The sequence below is a fragment of the Chelonia mydas genome, chromosome 17 (assembly GCF_015237465.2).
Source record: "Chelonia mydas isolate rCheMyd1 chromosome 17, rCheMyd1.pri.v2, whole genome shotgun sequence".
NCBI classification, from domain to species: Eukaryota; Metazoa; Chordata; order Testudines; family Cheloniidae; genus Chelonia; species Chelonia mydas.
This window is the reverse complement of record NC_051257.2, coordinates 24568071-24589458: the sequence shown is the minus strand read 5'-3', so window position 1 is coordinate 24589458 and position 21388 is coordinate 24568071. Positions and strand designations below refer to the sequence as shown.

The 21388-nt window shown below is 54.4% G+C and overlaps 1 protein-coding gene across 3 annotated transcripts in view; it reads left to right on the top strand.

The window, feature by feature from the left end:
• STX1A (syntaxin 1A) overlaps window positions 1-21388 on the top strand; it is a 329962-nt gene that overhangs the window by 269771 nt on the left and 38803 nt on the right. For all 3 annotated transcript variants that reach the window (XR_006286303.1, XM_037880295.2, XM_043531075.1), the window contains exon 6: window positions 12486-12594. Coding sequence is in view for 2 of the 3 variants with exons in the window: in XM_037880295.2 (XP_037736223.1) it covers window positions 12486-12594 (109 nt within the window). In the remaining variant the exon portion in view is untranslated. The remainder of the gene's footprint in view (window positions 1-12485; window positions 12595-21388) is intronic.

Genomic DNA, 21388 nt, shown 5'->3' with positions numbered 1-21388 from the left:
CCTCTCCCATACCAAGCAAAGCACGTTGAGTTGGCCATTTAGTGCTACGGTTTTCTTGTTAACGTGCAGCAGCAGAAACCAAACTAACCACCCCCCCATCCAATTCTCTGGGATGATTGCTTTACCTCTCACCCCACCGCGTGGCTGGTATCAGGGAAGATCCCTGCAAGCCAAACGCGAACAGCTCAGTGCCAATGCCCCCTCCCCCCCACCACGTGGCTAACTGCGGGGAGGATTTCTTTTCAACCACAGGCAAAGAGCCCAGTAGGAACGGCCACCTCTGAATGTCCCCTTAATTAAATTCCCCTATTTCAACCAGGTTACCATGAACGATATCACTCTCCTGAGGATAACACAGAGAGATAAAGAACAGATGTGGCTTGAATGCCAGCAAACACCGGGACCATACGCTGCCAGGCTTGTCATGCAATGATGCCAGATTACTTGCTACTAGCATGGCGTGGTAAAGTGTCCTACCATGGAGGACGGAATAAGGCTGCTCTCCCCAGAAACCTTCTGCAAAGGCTTTTAGAGTACCTCCAGGAGAGCTTCATGGAGGTGTCCCTGGAGGATTTCCGCTCCATCCCCAGATAAGTTAACAGACTTTTCCAGTAGCTGTACTGGCCATGAATGCATCCCAAGTCCTCAGGGCTACTTAATCATTAAAAAACGCTTGCTTTTATAACATGTATTATATTTAAAAAGGTACACTCACCAGAGGTCCCTTCTCTGGCTTCGTTGGGTTGGGAGCGTATTTCAGTCAGGGTGATAAAAGGATCCTGGCTGTCGGGGAGAACGGTGTGCTGTGTGCTCTCCTCAAGCTCGTCCTCCTCATCATCATCTTCCCTGTCCGCAAAATCCTCAGGCATGGCGGAGAGTACCCCATCATCGGAGTCCATGGACAGGGGTGGGGTAATGGTGGCAGCCCCCCCTAGAATTGCATGCAGCTCAGCATAGAAGCAGCATGTCTGGGGCTCTGTCCCGGAGCGTCCGTTTGATTCTTTGGTTTTCTGGTACACGTGTCTGAGCTCCTTAAGTGTCACCCGGCACTGTGTTGCATCCCTGCTGTAGATTCTGTCCGTCATGGCCTCGGAGATTTTTTTTAATGTTTTGGCATTTCATCTTTTGGAACGGAGTTCTGATAGCACGGATTCCTCTCCCCATACAGCGATCAGATCAAGTACCTCCCGTTCGGTCCACGCTGGAGCTCTTTTTCGATTCTGGGACTGCATGGTCACCTGTGCTGATGAGCTCGCCTGGCCAAACAGCAAATGAGATTCAAAAGTTCCCAGGGCTTTTCCTGTACACCTGGCCAGTGCATCCGAGTTGAGAGTGCTGTCCAAAGCGGTCACAATGGAGCCCTGTGGGATAGCTCCTGGAGGCCAATACCTTCGAATTGTGTCCACACTAACCCTAATTCGAAACGGCGATGTCGATTTCAGCACTAATCCCCTCGTTGGGGAGGAGTACAGAAATTGGTTTTAAGAGCCCTTTATGTCGAAAAAAATGGGTTAGTTGTGTGGACGGCTGCAGGGTTAATTCGATTTAACACTGCTAAATCCAACATAAACTCGTAGTGTAGAGCAGGCCTAAATCAGGTACTGAGCCGGATCCCAGAGCCTGCATTCCTGCATGACCCCTTAGCACACACCACAAATCACAGTCAGTGAGCTCTGCAGTGAGCACCCAGCTGTGGTCAGTGTCTGTATTCCACTTGGGTCTTGTTAATTGTTATTCACAGATTTTCTGGAGCACTTCCCTGTTAAATGGAAAGGAAGACATCAAGATCATAGTGTTCTGTTCTGCTGTGGGCCTGTGAATCTGAGAGGCAGCTGAGTTCTTGGAGAACAGTCCCTGTTCACCAGCTGAATGGAGAACAGTTAAAACATTTAAGGCCATAGTCATCATGGTGTGCTCCAGCAAAGCGTCCCCTGGGCCTCAATGATAAACAGAGCTGGAGGGTCTGTTGGAAAGGAAACACTGAGTCAGTCATTCTTTCCACGGGCTGTGCTGTGAACTAGAGCTGGTGTTACAGGGGAGCTGCAAAGATGCAGCATAAACCAAGCGTTCTGCATAAATTGTAACTCTCCCATATCCACCCGCACCGGAGAGCTACACAGAGACTTCGCAGCTCTTGAACTCCAGGATAGATGGCCTGATAGCGCAGCTGAGAGGGACAGTGCGCAAAAATTAGAGATTTCATAAGAGAAAAGTTGGGACTGCTCCTCCTAAATAGGGAGCATGACATTGACTGAACAGCCCCTCAGGGCATGAGATGGGGCAGGTCCCCCTGCTTCAAACCTTGCCTTGCCTTCCTGGGGTTCCCCTCAGCACAGCTCCAGGTCCCGTGATAAGCTGACTTCATCACAAGCATCTCAAGCTAAGTGAGCACGGGGCAGGTTATACCCAGTTGTCTTGCTGGTGCTCGTAAACGTTATAAACAGCATTAGGAAGTGAATTAGGAATTTGGAGCTCCAACAATTAACTTGTAGGCTTGAGGAGACAACGCCCCCTTACACCTCCCCACAGCAATGGGCTGACTCAAGGACGCCCCTCTAAAAAAAGCAGGGAGCTCTTCAGAAAACACATTTTCACTGGCTGCTCAAATACGCACATTCCTCTTAACCCAGTGGCCCAGGAGGACCACAAGCATTCTTCTTGAGCAATGGTTTTCAAACTGCCAGTCGCGACCCAGAACTGGGTCATGGAACATAAGGCACTGGGTCACGGCGGCTCTGGTCAGCACAGCCAACCGGGCCATTAAAAGTCCCGTCGGGGGTGCTGCCCGGCTAACGCAGGCTAGTCCCTGCTTGTTCTGACACCGCGCTGCACCCCGGAAGCGGCCAGCAGCAGATCTGGCTCCTAGGCAGAGGGGCCATGGAGCCTTCACCCTCAGCCCAGAGCCCTCCCCCCACACACCCCAATCCCCTACCCCAGCCCTGAGCCACCTCCAAATCCAGAGTCCCCTCCTGCACCCCAAACCCCTCATCCCCAGCCCCACCCCAGAGCCTGCACCCCCAGCCCAGAGCCCTGACCCCCTCCCGCACCCCAACCCCCCTGCCCTGAGCCCCCTCCTACACCCTGAACCCCTCATTCTGAGCCCCACCCCACAGCCCTCATCCCTGCACCCCAACCCTCTGCCCCAGCCCTGAGCCCCTCCCACACCCCAAACTCCTCATCCCCAGCTCGGTGGGTCGCAGGCATCAACAATTTTCTTCAACTGGGTCACCAGAAAAAAAGTTTGAAAACCACTGCTCTGGAGGGTCCAGTCTAGCTCTAGGGCCAGCAGTGCCACCTATTGGCCAAGCTCTGTGTGACGATGTGACACAGCAGGGAGGGGGGAGTGTTGACCTGGGAATGTGCCCTGGGGACGGGAGATCTGAGAGCCTGCCACCTGAGCCAGGAGGGGGAGGGGGAGGTAACACCTCTGCCCAGGAATGTGGACGGAGGCTGCAGCAGGGAACCTGCTCCGTGGGTTTAGTTTCAGGTTGGGGCTGGGTGGAGGAACACAGGGAACCCCAGGGCTGGGGTCTAAGCTCCCTGCTCCCCCAGAAGGACTTCACTGAGGGGTCCTGGGTGTACCCACAAGCTCTGTTTTGGACTGTGTTCCTGTTGTCCAATAAACCTTCTGTTTTACTGGCTGGCTGAGAGTCTCAGTGAATCCCAGGAAGAGGGGTGCAGGGCCTGGACTCCCCCACACTACGTGACAACTGGTGTCAGCGGTGGGATCTACTGCACCCCGTGAACGGCGCTTCCTGCAGTAAGTGACTGGGGAACAGTAAAATGAAGGGGGATTGACGGGGACCAGGTGTGCTGAAGATTCAGAGAGAGACGGTTTCAGGGGGCGGTTAACCCCTGGGAGTGTGTGACCAGAGAGAAGGACTTTTGCAGTAACAGGGTCCCCCGGGGGATTGCAGCAAGCGGTCCCAGGGGCGGAGGAGTCTGCAGCTCGACCCTGGCAAAGAGGTGGTGACCTCAAGAAGGACTGGCACACTAGGGGCTTTTCCTGGAAACCGTGGACAGCTGCCCGGCCTGCGAGTGGCCAGCAGGGAGATGTACGCTAAACGCCTTAAGAGCGACCTGGTGGAGCTGTGCAGGCAGAGGGGGCTGCGCATCGGGAGGTCCACCAAGGAACAGCTGATTGCCCAGCTGGAGGAGAGGGATCGCTTGGATGACCCGATCCCTGTCCCTGAGGGAAACCACCCGGGGGACGCAGCGTGGGCCCTGGGGCCTGACCAGGCTGGGAGGGGTCAGACTGCTGCCCAGGACATCCCGAGACCCTCCCTACCTATGCCTGGGGGAGGGGTTGGGGGAAGCCCAGCGAATACCGAGGGCACCCTGACCCCAGCAGTCAGCAGGGGATCCTCCCGGCGGAGCTCCCCATCCCTGGAGCGGATGCGGCTGGAATGGGAGAGGGAGATGAAAATGAGGGAGCTGGAGGATCATGAGAAACAACGTCAACATGAGGAGAAACAACGTCAACATGAGCAGGAGGAGAAGGAGAGGGAGCGTCAGGAGAAGGAGAGGGAGCATCAGGAGAAGGAGAGACAAAGACAGCATGAACTGGAGCTGGCCAGGCTGAGGAGCAGTGGGGCCCCGGCTGCGGTGAGTGAGGGGGGACCCAAGACTGCAAGGAGCTTTGATAAGTGCTTCCTGGCCCAGCGGAAGGAGGGGGAGGACATAGATAGCTTCCTGACGGCCTTTGAGAATGCCTGCGAGCTGCACAGGGTTGACCCTGCAGACAGGCTCCAGTTCCTCACCCCCTTACTGGACCCCAAAGCCGTGGAGTTGTACAGCCGGATGACGGGGCGGAGGCAGGGGACTATGAACTGTTCAAACAGGCCCTGCTCCGCGAGTTTGGGCTGACCCCCGAGATGTACCGGAGAAGGTTCCGGGGTCAGCGTAAAACGCCTGAGGTCACCTACCTACAACTGGTCAACAGGATGCAGGGATATGCCCGCAAGTGGACAGCGGGGGCCCAAACTAAAGAGGACCTGCTTGACCTGTTCGTACTGGAGCACCTGTATGAGCAGTGTCCTTCCGACCTGAGGCTGTGGCTGGTGGACAAAAAGCTCGCGAACCCCCAGCATGCAGGGCAGCTGGCCGACGAGTTTGTGAACAGTCGGTCAGGGGGTAGCCGGGAGGAGTCCCAAAAGAACAGGCCCCCCCCGATGCAGAGAGAGAGTCACCATGGGGCCTCCCAGCGGGGAAATGGGGAGAACCCCCTCCCGAGGGGAACGCCTGGCGTCGGGCCCCTCCGACCCGCTCGAGGGGACCAACGTGACCTGAGCTGCTATCACTGTGGCCAGAGAGGCCACGTACGGGCCCAGTGCCCCGGGCTCAGGGACAAACTGAGCAGACCCAACCTACCCAGGGTTAACTGGGTAGGGACTCAGCTGGACGAGGGGCAGGCGACCCAGGCAAGGGGGGCTGCCAGTTTGCCACCTGCTCAGGAGGGAAGAGTACCCCCGGCCAGCCCCGCCAGAGGGCTGGAGGCTCTGGACTCAGGGTGCTCGGTTTACAGGGTGGGCGCGGGGCTGTCCCTCCGGAGAGAGTGCCTTGTTCCCCTGGAGGTGGATGGGAGGAAGGTCAATGGATACTGGGATACGGGCGCGGAGGTGACGCTGGCCCGGCCCGAGGTGGTGGCCCCAGATCGCGTGGTGCCCAACACCTACCTGACCCTGACGGGGGTGGGCGGGACCCCATTTAAGGTGCCCGTGGCAAGGGTACACCTGAAATGGGGGGCCAAGGAGGGCCCCAAGGATGTGGGGGTACACCACCATTTGCCCACTGAAGTTTTGGTGGGGGGAGACCTAGAGGACTGGCCAAGCGATCCCCAGACCGCCCTGGTTGTGACCCGTAGCCAGAGCCGGCGAGGGGCACTGCGACCTGACCCTGGGGAGGGTACCACACTGGAGGCGCGAGACCCTACTCGGGTGGGGAGGGAGCGCCGAGGGGCACGGCTCAGAGAGGCTGCGGCCTCAGACCTGGCCACGGAGGGGGAACCGGGCCCCATCCCTTCCCCAGCCGCTGAGTTCCAGGCCGAGTTGAGGAAAGACCCCTCCTTGCAGAAGCTCAGGGACCTGGCCGACCTCAGTGTGGGACGGACCATGAGGAGAGGCTGCCAGGAGAGGTTCCTGTGGGAGAAGGGGTTCCTGTACCGAGAATGGGCTCCCCCAGGGGAAGGGGAGTCCTGTGGGATCAGGAGGCAGCTGGTGGTCCCCCAGAAGTACCGCCGCAAGCTCCTGTCCCTGGCCCATGACATCCCCCTCGCAGGGCACCAGGGAATCCGGCGCACCCGGCAGAGGTTGCTACAGAACTTTTACTGGCCCAGGGTCTTTACCACCGTCCGGCAGTATTGCCGATCCTGTGACCCCTGTCAGAGGGTGGGGAAGGCCCGGGACAAGGGGAAAGCGGCCTTGAGACCTTTGCCCATCATAGAGGAGCCTTTCCAGAAGGTGGCCATGGACATCGTGGGGCCTCTCAGCAAGACGACCCGGTTGGGGAAGAAATACATTCTGGTGGTGGTAGATTTCGCCACCCGCTACCCCGAGGCAGTGCCCTTAGCTTCCATTGAAGCAGACACCGTGGCAGATGCGCTCCTGACCATTTTCAGCCGAGTGGGGTTCCCCAGGGAAGTCTTGACAGACCAAGGCTCCAACTTCATGTCGGCCCTGCTCCGGTGCTTGTGGGAGAAATGTGGGGTCCGGCACGACTGGGCCTCAGCGTATCACCCCCAGTCCAATGGGCTGGTGGAGAGGTTTAACGGGACGCTAAAGATGATGCTAAAAACCTTTATGAACCAGCACCCGCAGGATTGGGACAAGTACTTACCTCACCTGCTGTTCGCGTACAGGGAGGTGCCCCAGGAGTCTACCGGATTTTCGCCTTTCGAACTGTTATATGGAAGGAGGGTGAGGGGCCCCCTGGACCTGATGAGAGACGAGTGGGAGGGGAAGGCCACTCCCGATGGAGAGTCAGTGGTGGAGTATGTCCTGACCTTCCGAGAGAGACTGGCTGAACTCATGGGCCTGGCCAGGGAGAATCTGGCCAGAGCCCAGAGGAAGCAGAAGGTCTGGTATGACCGCACGGCGCGGGCCCGGGCCTACGCCACCGGGGATCAGGTGATGGTTCTCATCCCCGTGAGAAAGAACAAACTACAGGCCGCCTGGGAGGGCCCATTCAAGGTCGTCAAGCAGCTCAATGAGGTAAACTATGTGGTGGAGCTGTCGAACCGGGCCCACCACCGCCGGGTGTACCATGTGAATATGATGAAGCCATATTATGCCAGGGGGAATGTGGTGTTAGCTGTGTGTGGTCAGTGGGAGGAGCAGGGAGATGACCCTTTAGTAGATCTGTTCCCTGGGACCAGAGCTGGTTCCCCCCTGGAAACAATTCCCCTCTCCGATCAGCTCACCCCTGCCCAGCAAGCTGAGGTCAGGGGGGTGCTGCATCCGCACCGACAGCTGTTTTCCAACCAGCCTGGACGCACTAATCTGACTGTCCACCGGGTGCAGACGGGGTCGCACCCGCCGATAAGATGCTCCCCCTTCCGAGTCACAGGGAAAACTGCTCAGGACCTGGAAAGAGAGGTCCGGGACATGCTGGCTTTGGGGGTGATCCAGCCATCGGCCAGCCCTTGGGCCTCGCCGGTGGTGCTGGTCCCCAAAAAGGATGGGTCGGTCCGGTTCTGTGTGGACTATCGGAAGCTCAATGCCATCACTGTATCGGATGCCTACCCCATGCCCAGGCCAGACGAGCTCCTCGACAAGCTGGGAGGAGCTCGGTACCTTACCACCATGGACCTTACAAAGGGCTACTGGCAAGTGCCGCTGGATGCAGATGCCCGGCTGAAATCGGCCTTTATCACCCCTCTGGGGCTCTATGAGTTTCTGACCCTGCCTTTCGGCCTCAAGGGAGCGCCGGCCACCTTCCAGCGCCTGGTGGACCAGCTCCTGAGGGGGATGGAGAGTTTTGCCGTGGCGTATATTGACGACATCTGTGTCTTTAGCCAGACCTGGGAGGACCACGTGTCCCAGGTTAGACAAGTGCTGGACCGACTCCAGGGGGCTGGGCTGACTGTCAAAGCGGAGAAGTGCAAGGTGGGGATGGCTGAAGTATCTTACCTGGGCCATCGGGTGGGGAGCGGCCGCCTAAAGCCGGAACCGGCCAAGGTGGAGGTGATCAGAGACTGGCCCGCTCCCCACACCAAAAAGCAGGTCCAAGCCTTTATTGGGATGGCAGGATACTACCGAAGATTTGTGCCCCACTTTAGCGCCATAGCCACCCCCATCACTGAGCTATGCAAGAAGGGGAAGCCAGACAAGGTGGTCTGGACCGAGCAGTGCCAGGAGGCTTTCCGGGCGCTGAAGGAGGCTCTGGTCAGTGGCCCAGTTCTGGCAAACCCAGACTTTGACAAGCCCTTTGTGGTGTTCACCGACGCCTCCGACACAGGACTGGGGGCGGTGTTGATGCAGGAGGATGAAAAGGGGGAGAGACACCCCATCGTGTACCTGAGCAAGAAGTTGCTACCCCGGGAGCAACACTACGCGGCCATCGAGAAGGAGTGCCTGGCCATGGTGTGGGCCCTCAAGAAACTAGAGCCCTATCTCTTCGGGCGACACTTCACCGTGTACACCGACCACTCTCCCCTGACCTGGCTGCACCAGATGAAAGGAGCCAACGCCAAGCTCCTGAGGTGGAGCCTGCTCCTGCAGGATTACGACATGGACGTGGTCCACGTGAAGGGAAGTGCCAACCTGATAGCAGATGCGCTGTCCCGGAGAGGGGGCCCCGAACTTCCCCAGGTCACTGGTCACAGTGACCCCGCTCAGTTCAGTCTCGAAGGGGGGAGAGATGTGACGATGTGACACAGCAGGGAGGGGGGAGTGTTGACCTGGGAATGTGCCCTGGGGACGGGAGACCTGAGAGCCTGCCACCTGAGCCAGGAGGGGGAGGGGGAGGTAACACCTCTGCCCAGGAATGTGGACGGAGGCTGCAGCAGGGAACCTGCTCCGTGGGTTTAGTTTCAGGTTGGGGCTGGGTGGAGGAACACAGGGAACCCCAGGGCTGGGGTCTAAGCTCCCTGCTCCCCCAGAAGGACTTCACTGAGGGGTCCTGGGTGTACCCACAAGCTCTGTTTTGGACTGTGTTCCTGTTGTCCAATAAACCTTCTGTTTTACTGGCTGGCTGAGAGTCTCAGTGAATCCCAGGAAGAGGGGTGCAGGGCCTGGACTCCCCCACACTACGTGACACTCTGCAATGAGCTTCGAAAGTTCATTGTTACATACACATTGTGGCCCGTTCTGGAGATCCTTGTTTCATTCACAATGAGTAAGGCTGCGCTTTAGTCACGGGTATTTTTAGTAAAAGTCAAGGACAGGTCACAGGCAGTAAACCACCTGTCCATAACTTTTACTAAAAATACCCATGACTAAAACTTGGGCGGGGGAAGGCGGGTCCTCTGGGGGGGGGGGTCTGGGGCGCTGCAGGTGTGGGGGAGGTGGCTCGGGGGACCCCGCTGTTGCTGGTGGCGGGGGGAAGAGGGCTGGCAGGGGCTCCCTACACAGCTCCATGTCCCTGCAGATCCTAGGCGGCGGAGGGGTCAGGGGGCTGGGTGCGCTGCTCCCACCACAAGCGCTGGCTGCTGCAGCCCCATTGGAGCTGTGGGAGTGGGACCTGCAGGTGCGAGTAGCATGCGTCCAGTTTTGGTCCCCCCCACTATAGAAGGGATGTGGATGATTCTATGACCCACCTCCGCTGCTCCTGCCTGGAGTGGTGCATAGTAGGACTGCAGGATCTCCAGCAGAGGGCACCAAAGAGCCAGGTACACCCCATCACACATCCCTTTGTGTAATTCCATCCTGCATGCTCAGCTCATCTTTAATTTGAAAGTATAGAATCATAGAATATCAGGGTTCGAAGACACCTCAGGAGGTCCTCTAGTCCAACCCCCTGCTCAAAGCAGGACCAATCCCCAACTAAATCATCCCAGCCAGGGCTTTGTCAAGCCGGGCCTTAAAAACCTCTATGATTCTATTCCGGCAGGTAACTGGTTTTTGTTATCTAGCCTCTCTGCTAGGATCACTCTCTGGACTGTCTGTAGTTGGACGTCCTTTGCTGTAGCCTCATTGATTTCCATCAGCTTTGCAGTTGAAACTGGGTAGGGTTGCCAATTTTCTAATTGCACAAAACTGAACACCCTTGCCCTGCCCCCTGTCCCGCCCCTTCTCTAAGGCTCCGCTCCCAGTCACTCCATTCGTCCTCCCTCTGTTGCTTGCTCTCCCTGACCCTTACTCATTTTCACTGGGCTGGGGCAGGGGGTTGCGGTGCAGAAGGGAGTGTGGGCTGTGGGATGGGGCCAGAAATTAGAGGTTCAGGGCGTGGGAGGAGGCTCCTGGCTGGGGCAGGGTGTTGGGGTGCAGGAGAGGGTGAGGGCTCTGGATGAGGGTGCAGGCTCTGGGGTGGGGCCGGGAATGAGGGGTTTGGGGTGTAGGAGAGAATCCACGCTGGAGCTGAGGGATTTGGGGTGCAGGAGGAGGCTCAGGTCTGGGGCAGGGGGTTGGGGTACAGGACGGGGTGTGGGCTCCGGGAGGGAGTTACGGTGCGGGAAGGGGTTCCGCCCTGTACGGGCTCCAGCCGAGTGGCGCTTACCTCAGGCGGCTCCCAGTTGGTGGCGAAGTGGGGCTAAGGCAGGCTCCCTGCCTGCCCTGGCTCCGTGTGGCTCCCAGAAGCAACTGGCATGTGCAGCTCCTAGGTGCAGGGGCCAGAGGGCTCTGTGCACTGCCCACAGGTGCTGCCCCTACGGCTCCCACTGGCCGCAATTCCTGGCCAATGGGAGCTGTGGAGCTCGGGGCGGGGGCAGCGCACGGAGCTTCCCTGATCGCCCCTGGGCCTACGGGCTGCAGAGACATGCCAGCCGCTTCCGGGAGCTGCGTGGAGCCAGGGCAGGCAGGGAGCCTGCCTTAGCCCTGCTGCACTGCCAACTAGACTTTTAACAGCCCCACCCAGGTCCCTTTTCAACTGGGCATTCCAGATTCATCTCCTAATCCCCTTCCCCCATCTTGTGGATGCTGGTGTGTATCCCCTGCTCAGGGTGTCAGCTAACCCCAGTAACTGTCCTGGACAATGTCTGATCTCTACCTGTAGCACTGGAGGTTCATCAGCATGCGTTGCCATCTCTTTGGAGCCCTAAGAAGGGGCTTTGCCAGGATTGTCTCTAGGGGTTTGTGGGCTGATGGCATCATTACTGGGTGGCCATCTTTTCCTGTTTGGGTCCAGTCTCTGACATGCTGTACTACCGGTGTGTTATGCCTCGGCAGGCTTCCATTCTTTGTCTTGAGGCTGACGCTGCCTGCCCCAGGACTAAGCATCGTCTAATGTGAGATGGCCTTCCTAGAGCAGCTGCTCCTGCAGGTGGTGACCCCAAGTGCTGCAGACTAGCCTGAATTAGGTACTCTGTCAAGTCCCCAAAATTGCATGGAGCAGCCTGTGTGTAGTGACACTGGGCTCTATCCCCTCCCCTCTGCACTGGTCTCAAGTGAAGAACCTGCATCGCTCCGCAGTTTAATTGGGCTTTGGGGAGCCATAGGCCTGCTGTGAGGCTTGAGGCAGTGCTGAGCTCCCCAGGGGTGCAGCCCTCTCTCCCTTGCTCCCCAATAAGGTAAAATAACTGTTTTATTTTTCTGCTGGTGGCATCATCCTGCACGGCTGGTCTGTGCACAGCTCAAACTCCTCCTTCCACCGGGTCTGTTGCTGGACGAGGTTTGTGCCTGCAAAACCCAGGGCTGCAGACCCAGTCCCAGGGCTCACGCAACCAGCTGCTGCGCTGCAGATGCTGTGAGTTAGCAAGGAGCGAGGCTGTATGCAGGTTACATTGAACAAGTGGAGCTTTATTAACCTTTCTGCAGGACTCTTTGTCCAAGTGGCTGCCTTGCTTCCAGTCCTGATTCACAGGTGTCCCCTCAGTAACAGTCCTTCCAGGGAACAGAGCCCTCTGACTCTGGTGCCACTGATCATGAGAAATTTGCTTAGCTTTCTGCTCAGCAAATCTCAGTGACTTCTCTGGGCATCTTCCTGAGTACGGCAGGAGTAATGGCTGATTGTAGCTCTCAGATTTAAATTAGACCAGCAACGTTTTCTCTTTCCAAACTTTCTGCTCGCAGGGCAAATATTTTCCTTTGACAGGTGGTAACATATCATCAGGTTTGTACTCAGGGTGATAAATATTCATGACAACCTGCCTTAACCCCACCTGGTTGATGTCATCAGATGATATTTCTGCAGAAGCTGTAGAATGTCTGTGCAGTTGTCATTTGGGTTACTCTATCTGGGATGAAAATGCCAGGTGGGGTGGGGGAGTTTTAGTGATGTGCGGTTCAGAGCTGTGAATTTCTCACCCTGGCAAAAGCCTTGATGGAGAATGCCCCCCCCCCCCCATGGGACTAAGTAAAATGTGACTTTCTTTGTTACTCTTCTCTCTCCAGCATTCCACATTGTCCCGCAAATTTGTGGAGGTGATGTCTGAGTACAATGCCACCCAGTCTGACTACAGGGAGCGCTGCAAAGGGAGGATTCAAAGGCAGCTGGAAATCAGTGAGTAAACCCACCCACAGCAGCAACCCTGGGCAACTCAGTGCCTGGTGTGTCCAGAGAGCGGGTCGACTCCTGGTGCTGATTTAGACAGTCAAAGCTGCTTCAGGGTTTCAGTGCTTCATGCAAAGCTCCCTCACTGTAAATCTTGTGTCTGCTGGCTGTACGTGCTGTGGGCGTGGGCTGCGACTGCAGCCGCCGGCGTGTGAGAATGGTGTTGCCCGCCAGCGGCTGGGCCTAAAGAGAAGGTAAGGGACGTATTTGCTGCTAGAGAGACAAGGAGGGTGAGGTAATTGCTTTCATTGGACCAGCTTCTGTTGGTCAGAGAGACAAGCTTTGGAGCTTACACAGAGCTCTCCTTCAGGTCTGGGAAACTAACTCAGAGTGTCACAGCTAAATACCGGCAGCTAAAGGAGTTGACACATATGGTAAAACTCTGTGTTTCTTCAGCTGAAGGACTAAGTTCCACAGATGTGTTTGTGATTGATATAGTAAATGGCTGCTTTTGGGAAACATGGGCTCATTCTGCCCTCTTCTTTCTCTTCTTCACAGCTCAGAGTAAGAGGATCCGGTAGATTTGCAAAGTAGAGGCATGCGGGGATCCTGGCTGAGGCCCCTGTGTACATGTGTCAGTAATGCAGCATCACTTCAGGAGTACCTCCTCTTTCCAGTGCAGAGCTGTCAGTGTGGCAGGCTCTGGCAAGGCTCACTGAGCCCGCCTCCTTGTGCTGCAGGGGAGTTCAGGGCTAGTGTTATTCCTGGCTGTTCGGATGCTGACAGTGTTGTTAGAGGGAAAAGCAGTTTTTGAAGGGTGCTCCAGACTGCTGAAAGGTGTCGGGCTGCCAGCACAGAAGACTGGAAATGTCTGCACAGAATGGGTCCTGTACAGCAGGGGTTCTCAAACTGGGGGACCCCTCGGGGGGGGGGGGGCGAGGTTATTACACGGGGGGTCACGAGCTGTCAACCTCCACCCCAAATCCCGCTTTGCCTCCAGCATTTATAATGGTGTTAAATATATAAAAAAGTGTTTTTAATTTATGGGGGGGGGTTGCACTCAGAGGCTTACTATGTGAAAGGGGTCACCAGTAAAAAGGTTTGAGAGCCATTGCTGTACAGGGAGCCTATGGGCCTGAGCCCTGGCTCCAGGAGCCATCTACTGTCAAGGGTGTGGAGGAATCCTTGGCTTCTCTGCTGAGTCTGACGGCAAAGGGGCCAACTGGTGCCAGTTGTGATGGTAGTTTTGTGAGAGGTCACATGTCCAGTGGGGACTGAACTGACACCCCAGACTCCTTTCCCAGGGGCCTCCAACTCTGGTGCACCCATATTTTCATTTCCTGTCAATGTTACCTTGCTCTCAGCTGCAGGTCCCCTATGTTCTCCCAGCATGTCCCCTACGCTGCACCCCGTATTCTCAGATGCTCACCGACTGATGACATGTGTTGGATTTGGCATGGTGACCTAGGGAAGAAAGTCTCTGTGTCCAGTTGCCAACCCCAGCCCACCACACCCCACCGGACCAGGCACTCTTCTCCCCTGGGTTTGGATACAGAGCGTTTGGGTTGTTTTCTCTGTTTTGCCAATGAAGGAGAGCTGCCGCTTGCTCTCAGATGGAGCAGGCTGGAGGAAGCCCAAGGCACCCCCCTTCATAAACAAGGGATAGAGTCCTTGAATACTGCGTGCAGATGTGGTCGCCCCTTCTCAAAAAAGATATATTGGAATTGGAAAAGGTTCAGAAAGGGCAACAAAAATGATTAGGGGTATAAAACAGCTTCCGTATGAGGAGAGATTAATAAGACTGGGACTCTTCAGCTTGGAAAAGAGACGATTAAGGGGGGATATGATAGAGGTCTATAAAATCATGAGCAGTATAGAGAAAGCAAATAAGGAAGCGTTATTTACTCCTTCTCATAATACAAGAACAAGGGGCCACCAAATGAAATTAGTAGGTAGCAGGGTTAAAACAAACACAAGAAAGTATTTTTTCGCACAATGCACTATCAACCTCTGGAACTCCTTGCCAGAGGGTGTTGTGAAGGCCAATACTATGACGGGGTTCAAAACGGAGCTAGATAGATTCTTGGAAGATAGGTCCATCAATGGCTATTAGTCAGGATGGGCAGGAATGGTGTCCTTAGCCTCTGTTTGTCAGAAGCTGGGATTGGGCGACAGGGCATGGATCACTTGATGATAACCTGTCTGTTCATTCCCTTTGGGGCACCTGCCATTGGCCACTGTCGGAGGACAGGATACTGGGCTTGATGGACCTTTGGTCTGACCAAGTATGGCCGTTCTTATGTTCTTATGTTCTTGTTAAGGGATAAAAGAGTGTGTGAAACCTAGGCCCGTTGGGGGGGACCCCATGTTCAGTTGTGCATGCACTACACTCTTCCCTGCCCCGTCACACAAGAGTTTACTGTCCAGTCAGCAGAGCCAGTCTGGGGAGTCCCTGTGTGGCAGCCCCTAGCAGCTGGAATGACAGGAAATAAGGAAATGTCACTTCAGTGTGGCCGGGGAGACGGTGACGCACATGGAGGGGGAATAAAGCTGTTTCCTGGCTCAGCACCTCAACTTTCCTCCACCCCTTTGGCAGCACTTTTCGTGCATGCAGGTTGCCTTCTCCTCAGCGAACGCTGGCATGTGCCTTTGTTTTCTGATGCTAGCTAGAAAAGCTGCCCCAGTGTTACTCTCCTTTTCAAGTGTGGGCGTGTGCCGCCTGGCACACCCTGTAATTGCTTCCATGTTGGCAGTCAAGGGTGTTTGAGAGAGGTGTCCAAAGGTTTCAATTAATAGCTGCTAAATTAGTGAGGAGGGAGCCCTTTTCAGCACAGGGACTGGGTTACTGTTTAATTAGTACCCTGTTTTTAGAAAGCCAAGTTGTTGGGTCTTGCTGAGGCTTCTCAGCTGTGTCTAGTCAACGTCATTATCGGGCTGGCATCCTCACCAAAACTTCCCATACTGTTCCTCACATCTCTTCTCTCTTCACACTGAGAGGGATTAGATTTTTATTGGGAAATGTCAGTAAATGACGATTTCTCCACTCACATGCAAAGCCACCAAGAAATAGTTCCAGCAATAATAATAAAAACGTACAGGTAGACAACACAAGAAAAATGCTGCTTGAAAATTTACTAGCGCCCCCCTCGGTGTGTATAAAGCGCGACGCAATGAATGCTGCATGGCCCACGGCTTGACAGTTCTGCTAAAACAGCTGACTCAGGCATTAGCGCAGCTGGAGCTGCAGGTAACTGTGCAGCGCTCACAAAGCTGTAACTTTCCCCTCAATGTTACTGTCATTAAATAATTAGTGTCTGACCTCCCCATAATTTCCCACAATGGTGAACATTTAAATAGCGAAAAATCTAAGAAAAGTTGAAAGATAAACTCAGTATTATGAATCGAAATGAGAACAATACAATTTGAATTCTGCCAAGCCTCTGTAGCCAGGAACTAGCAGTGAAGGGAGACGGTAGTTCTGAAGGCAGGGGCTGGATCACCCAAGCGTCACAGGGGGTTCTCCCCACTGGTCTCCACTCCCGAGGTATTTGCCCTGCCATGGGACCCTAGGCAGGCATCTGTGGAGCTAGGAACATTCCTGTTGCTAGTGATAAGCGATCTTAAAATGTTAAGGGGGAGGGATAGCTCAGTGGTTTGAGCACTGGCCTGCTAAACCCAGGGTTGTGAGTTCAATCCTTGAGGGGGCCATTTAGGGATCTGGGGCAAAAACTGGGGATTGGTCCTGCTTTGAGCAGGGGGTTGGACTAGATGACCTCCTGAGGTCCCTTCCAACCCTGATAGTCTATGATCCTAATGGAGAAAAATCTCATCTCTCGTCATTCTGCCTGTAATCCTGAGGAATAGTGCTAGTAACCTTCTATCTTTATATGAAGCCTGGACATCCAGACAGCAGCAGAATTTGATACTTACCTGTGCCAGTTTGTGTGCTTAAGGAGAAGTGCAAAGTATTTCCAGTATAAAAACCGAGTGAGATCTGAGGTCCCAAGACATTCACCATTCCCAGTGCTGTTGAGTTGATGTGGGTGAAACATGAACCTTGGTCTCAGATCTTGGCAAGGAGAAGATTTTCACTTCCCCCTAAATCTAGAAGTTCAATCATTCTCACTAGAATTGTGTTTTATTTCTATGTGTGGCGCTAGGGCTGCTGTCAGACTTGCTCCTCCACAGGCCCATCGATTGTGGGGGAGGGCAAAGGGGGGATTTGCTCAGGGGCCCAGGTGATTTAAAAGGGCCTGGGGGCCCCTGGCCGCTGCCACGGTGCACATGGAGTGGAGCCATCGGCGGCGAAGGCAACGGGGGCCTGTGGAAGCCCTGGCTGTGCCAGAAGAGCATGCCCAGCAGCGGAGCCGGCAGCAGCTCACTGGGCACCAGCCAGCGCATGCCCAGCACTGCCCAAATGGCAGGTGGATCTTTCTAGTGAGAATGATTGAATTTCTAGATTGAGGGACCCATTGACTGTTCTGCCCTGGGCAGAGCTGTCCCTAGGGTATGGCGAATCAGGGCAACTGCTCCGGGACCTGCGTTTTGGGGGGCCCTGCATGCTGGCGCAATTGGCCAGCGCAGTCGGTCCCGGAAGTGATGGCTCAGTCCCGGAAATGACATATACTTCACTTTTGCCCCGGGCCCTGCACCCCCTTAGGGATGGCCCTGGCCCTGGAGCCCGAAATTGCTGTCAGCAGGCCTGCTCCTCCACTCGGGGGCAGGGGTGGAAGCCCTCCAGGAACAAAAACTTAACAAAGTACCCGTCCCATTCAGTTTCAATGTGAGAAGCACTGCTTGGAACAGCTGAGCTGAAGGGCAGGCCCCAATTTCCTCTGGGCTGTAAATGGTCAGGAGCTACAGAATGTGACGCTCGTATGGAAGGTCTTGAAAAGGCTCCTGTAAACCTAACCCTTTCTGCTGGGATTCGGGGGGAGCCGAAAGCTGAGTCAGTTCCTGAACTCTCATTTTTCAGCTGCCAGATCCCCAGGTAGTAAGCATAAGAAGCGCTGAGGGAGAGTTTTTAAATAGCTCATGTTTTAGAACATAGAATCATAGAATATTAGGGTTGGAAGAGACCTCAGGAGGTATCTAGTCCAATCTCCTGCTCAAAGCAGGACCAGCACCAACTAAATCACCCCAGCCAGGGCTTTGTCAAGCCTGACCTTAAAAACCTCTAAAGAAGGAGATTCCACCACCTCTCTAGGGAACCCATTCCAGTGCTTGAGACCATTCCTTCTTGTTCTGTCATCTGGCACCACCTAGAACGGCCGAGCGCCATCCTCTTTGGAACCCCCCTACAGGTAGTTGAAGGCTGCTATCAAATCCCCGCTCACTCTTCTCTTCTGCAGACTAAATAACCCCAGTTCCCTCGGCCTCTCCTCGTAAGTCATGTGCCCCAGCCCCCTAATCATTTTCATTGCCCTCCGCTGGACTCTCTCCAATTTGTCCACATCCCTTCTGTAGGGGGGGGAACCAAAACTGGACGCAATACTCCAGGTTTGGCCTCACCAGTGCCGAATAGAGGGGAATAATCACTTCCCTTGGTCTGCTGGCAATGCTCCTAATACAGCCCAATATGCCATTGGCCTTCTTGGCAACAATGGCACACTGTGGACTCATATCCAGTTTCTCGTCCACTGTAATCGCCAGGTCCTTTTGTGCAGAACTGCTGTTTAGCCAGTCAGTCCCCAGCCTGTGGCAGTGCGTGGGATTCTTCCGTCCTAAGAGCAGGACTCTGCACTAGTCCTTAGAATCATAGAATCATAGAATATCAGGGTTGGAAGGGACCTCAGGAGGTCATCTAGTCCAACCCCCTGCTCAAAGCAGGACCAATCCCCAATCATCCCTGCCAGGGCTTTGTCAAGCCTGACCTTAAAAATATCTAAGGAAGGAGATTCCACCACCTCCCTAGGTAACGCATTCCAGTGTTTCACCACCCTCCTAGTGAAAAAGTTTTTCCTAATATACAACCTAAACCTTCCCCACTGCAACTTGAGACCATTACTCCTTGTTCTGTCATCAGCTACCACTGAGAACAGTCTAGATCCATCCTCTTTGGAACCCCCTTTCAGGTAGTTGAAAGCAGCTATCAAATCCCCCCTCATTCTTCTCTTCCGCAGACTAAACAATCCCAGTTCCCTCAGCCGCTCCTCATAAGTCATGCATTTCAGTCCCCTAATAATTTTTGTTGCCCTCCGCTGGACTCTTTCTAATTTTTCCACAACCTTCTTGTAGTGTGGAGCCCAAAACTGGACACAGTACTCCAGATGAGGCCTCACCAATGTCGAATAGAGGGGAATGATCATGTCCCTCGATCTGCTGGCAATGCCTCTACATACATATCCCAAAATGCCATTGGCCTTCTAGGCAACAAGGGCACACTGTTGACTCATATCCAGCTTCTCGTCCACCGTCACCCCTAGGTCCTTTTCTGCAGAACTGCTGCCGAGCCATTCAGTCCCTAGTCTGTAGCAGTGCATGGGATTCTTCTGTCCTAAGTGCAGGACACTGCACTTGTCCTTGTTGAACCTCATCAGATTTCTTTTGGCCCGATCCTCTCATTTGTCTAGGTCCCTCTGTATCCTATTCCTACCCTCCAGCATATCTACCTCTCCTCCCAGTTTAGTGTCATCTGCAAACTTGCTGAGGGTGCAATCCACACCATCCTCCAGATCATTTATGAAGATATTGAACAAAACCGGCCCGAGGACTGACCCTTGGGACACTGCACTTGATACCGGCTGCCAACTAGACATGGAGCCATTGATCACTACCCGTTGAGCCCGACAATCTAGCCAACCTTATAGTCCATTCATCCAGCCCATACTTCTTTAACTTGCTGGCAAGAATACTGTGGGAGACTGTGTCAAAAGCTTTGCTAAAGTCAAGGAACAACACGTCCACTGCTTCCCTCTCATCCACAGAGCTAGTTATCTCATCATAGAAGACAATTAGATTAGTCAGGCATGACTTGCCCTTGGTGAATCCATGCTGACTGTTCCTGATCACTTTCCTCTCCTCTAAGTGCTTCAGAATTGATTCCTTGAGGACCTGCTCCATGATTTTTCCAGGGACTGAGGTGAGGCTGACTGGCCTGTAGTTCCCAGGATCCTCCTCCTTCCCTTCTTTAAAGATGGGCACTACATTAGCCTTTTTCCAGTTGTCCAGGACTTCCCCCGATCGCCATGAGTTTTCAAAGATAATGGACAATGGCTCTGCAATCACATTCGCCAACTCCTTTAGCACTTTCAGATGCAGCGCATCCGGCCCCATGGACTTGTGCTCATGGTGATCGGGGGAAGTCCCGGACAACTGGAAAAAGGCTAATGTAGTGCCCATCTTTAAAAAAGGGAAGAAGGAGGATCCTGGGAACTACAGGCCAGTTAGCCTCACCTCAGTCCCTGGAAAAATCATGGAGCAGGTTCTCAAGGAATCAATTCTGAAGCACTTAGAGGAGAGGAAAGTGATCAGGAACAGTCAGCATGGATTCACCAAGGGCAAGTCACGCCTGACTAATCTAATTGCCTTCTATGAGGAGATAACTGGGAACTGGGATTGTTTAGTCTACAGAAGAGAAGAATGAGGGGAGATTTGATAGCTCCTTTCAACTACCTGAAAGGTGGTTCCAAAGAGGATGGATCTAGACTATTCTCAGTGGTAGCGGATGACAGGACAAGGAGTAATGGTCTCAAGTTGCAGTGGGGGAGATTTAGGTTGGATATTAGGAAAAGCTTTTTCATTGGGAGGGTGGTGAAACGCTGGAATGCGTTACCTAGGGAGGTGGTGGAATCTCCTTCCTTAGAAGTTTTTAAGGTCAGGCTTGACAAAGCCCTGGCTGGGATGATTTAATTGGGGATCAGTCTTGCTTTGAGCAGGGGGTTGGACTAGATGAGCTCCTGAGATCCCTTCCAACCCTGAGATTCTATGATTCTATGATTCTATGAATGTCCTCGCACACGTGGAGTCCAAGAGAGCGCCGATGAACTCTATTCTTTGTGTGGGGGTCAATGTGGACATGGGCTCGTTCAATACAAGTCCCACCCTGTGAAACGTAGCCTGGGCCAGGGATATGTGCTCCACCACGTGTGTTTGGGACTCGGCCTTGATGAGTCAGTCGTCCAAATACAGGAACACCTGCACCTGGCGTCTGTGGAGAAAGGCCGCCACTACTGCAAGACACCTGGTGAACACCCGGGGGGCCTTTCAAAGGCCAAATGGGAGCACCCTGAAGTGGTAGTGCTGGCCACTGACCACGAATCTGAGAAAGCGTCTGTGGGCTGGAATAATAGCAATGTGAAAGTACACATCCTTCAAGTCGAGGGCAGCATACCAGACTCCCAGATCCAGGGAGGGAATGATGGTAGCCAGAGAGATCATGCGAAACTTCACCTTTTTTATGTATATGTTGAGGTCTCGTAGGTCTAGGATAGGCTGAAGCCCGCCCTTGGCCTTGGGGATGAGGAAATAGCGGGAGTAGAGCCCCTGAATTCCTGAGGAACCTCCTCTACTGCCCCTCGAGCTAGGAGCGATTGTACCTCTTGTAAAAGGAGTTGCTTGTGAGAGGGGTCCCTGAAGAGGGATTGGGAAGGGGCGTGGGAGGGTGGGAGGAATCAGAATTGGATGGAATATCCCCCACCGTGCTGAGGACCCAGCGGTCTGACGAGATCTGAGACCAAGCATTGTAGAAGCAGGAGAGTCGATTCACAAAGGGGGGGAAGGATCTAAGAAGGCGACTGGTGCGCTGTCCTCAGGTGCATCTTCAAAAGTTGGGCTTGGGGCTGGGGGGTTGTTTGGTTGAACC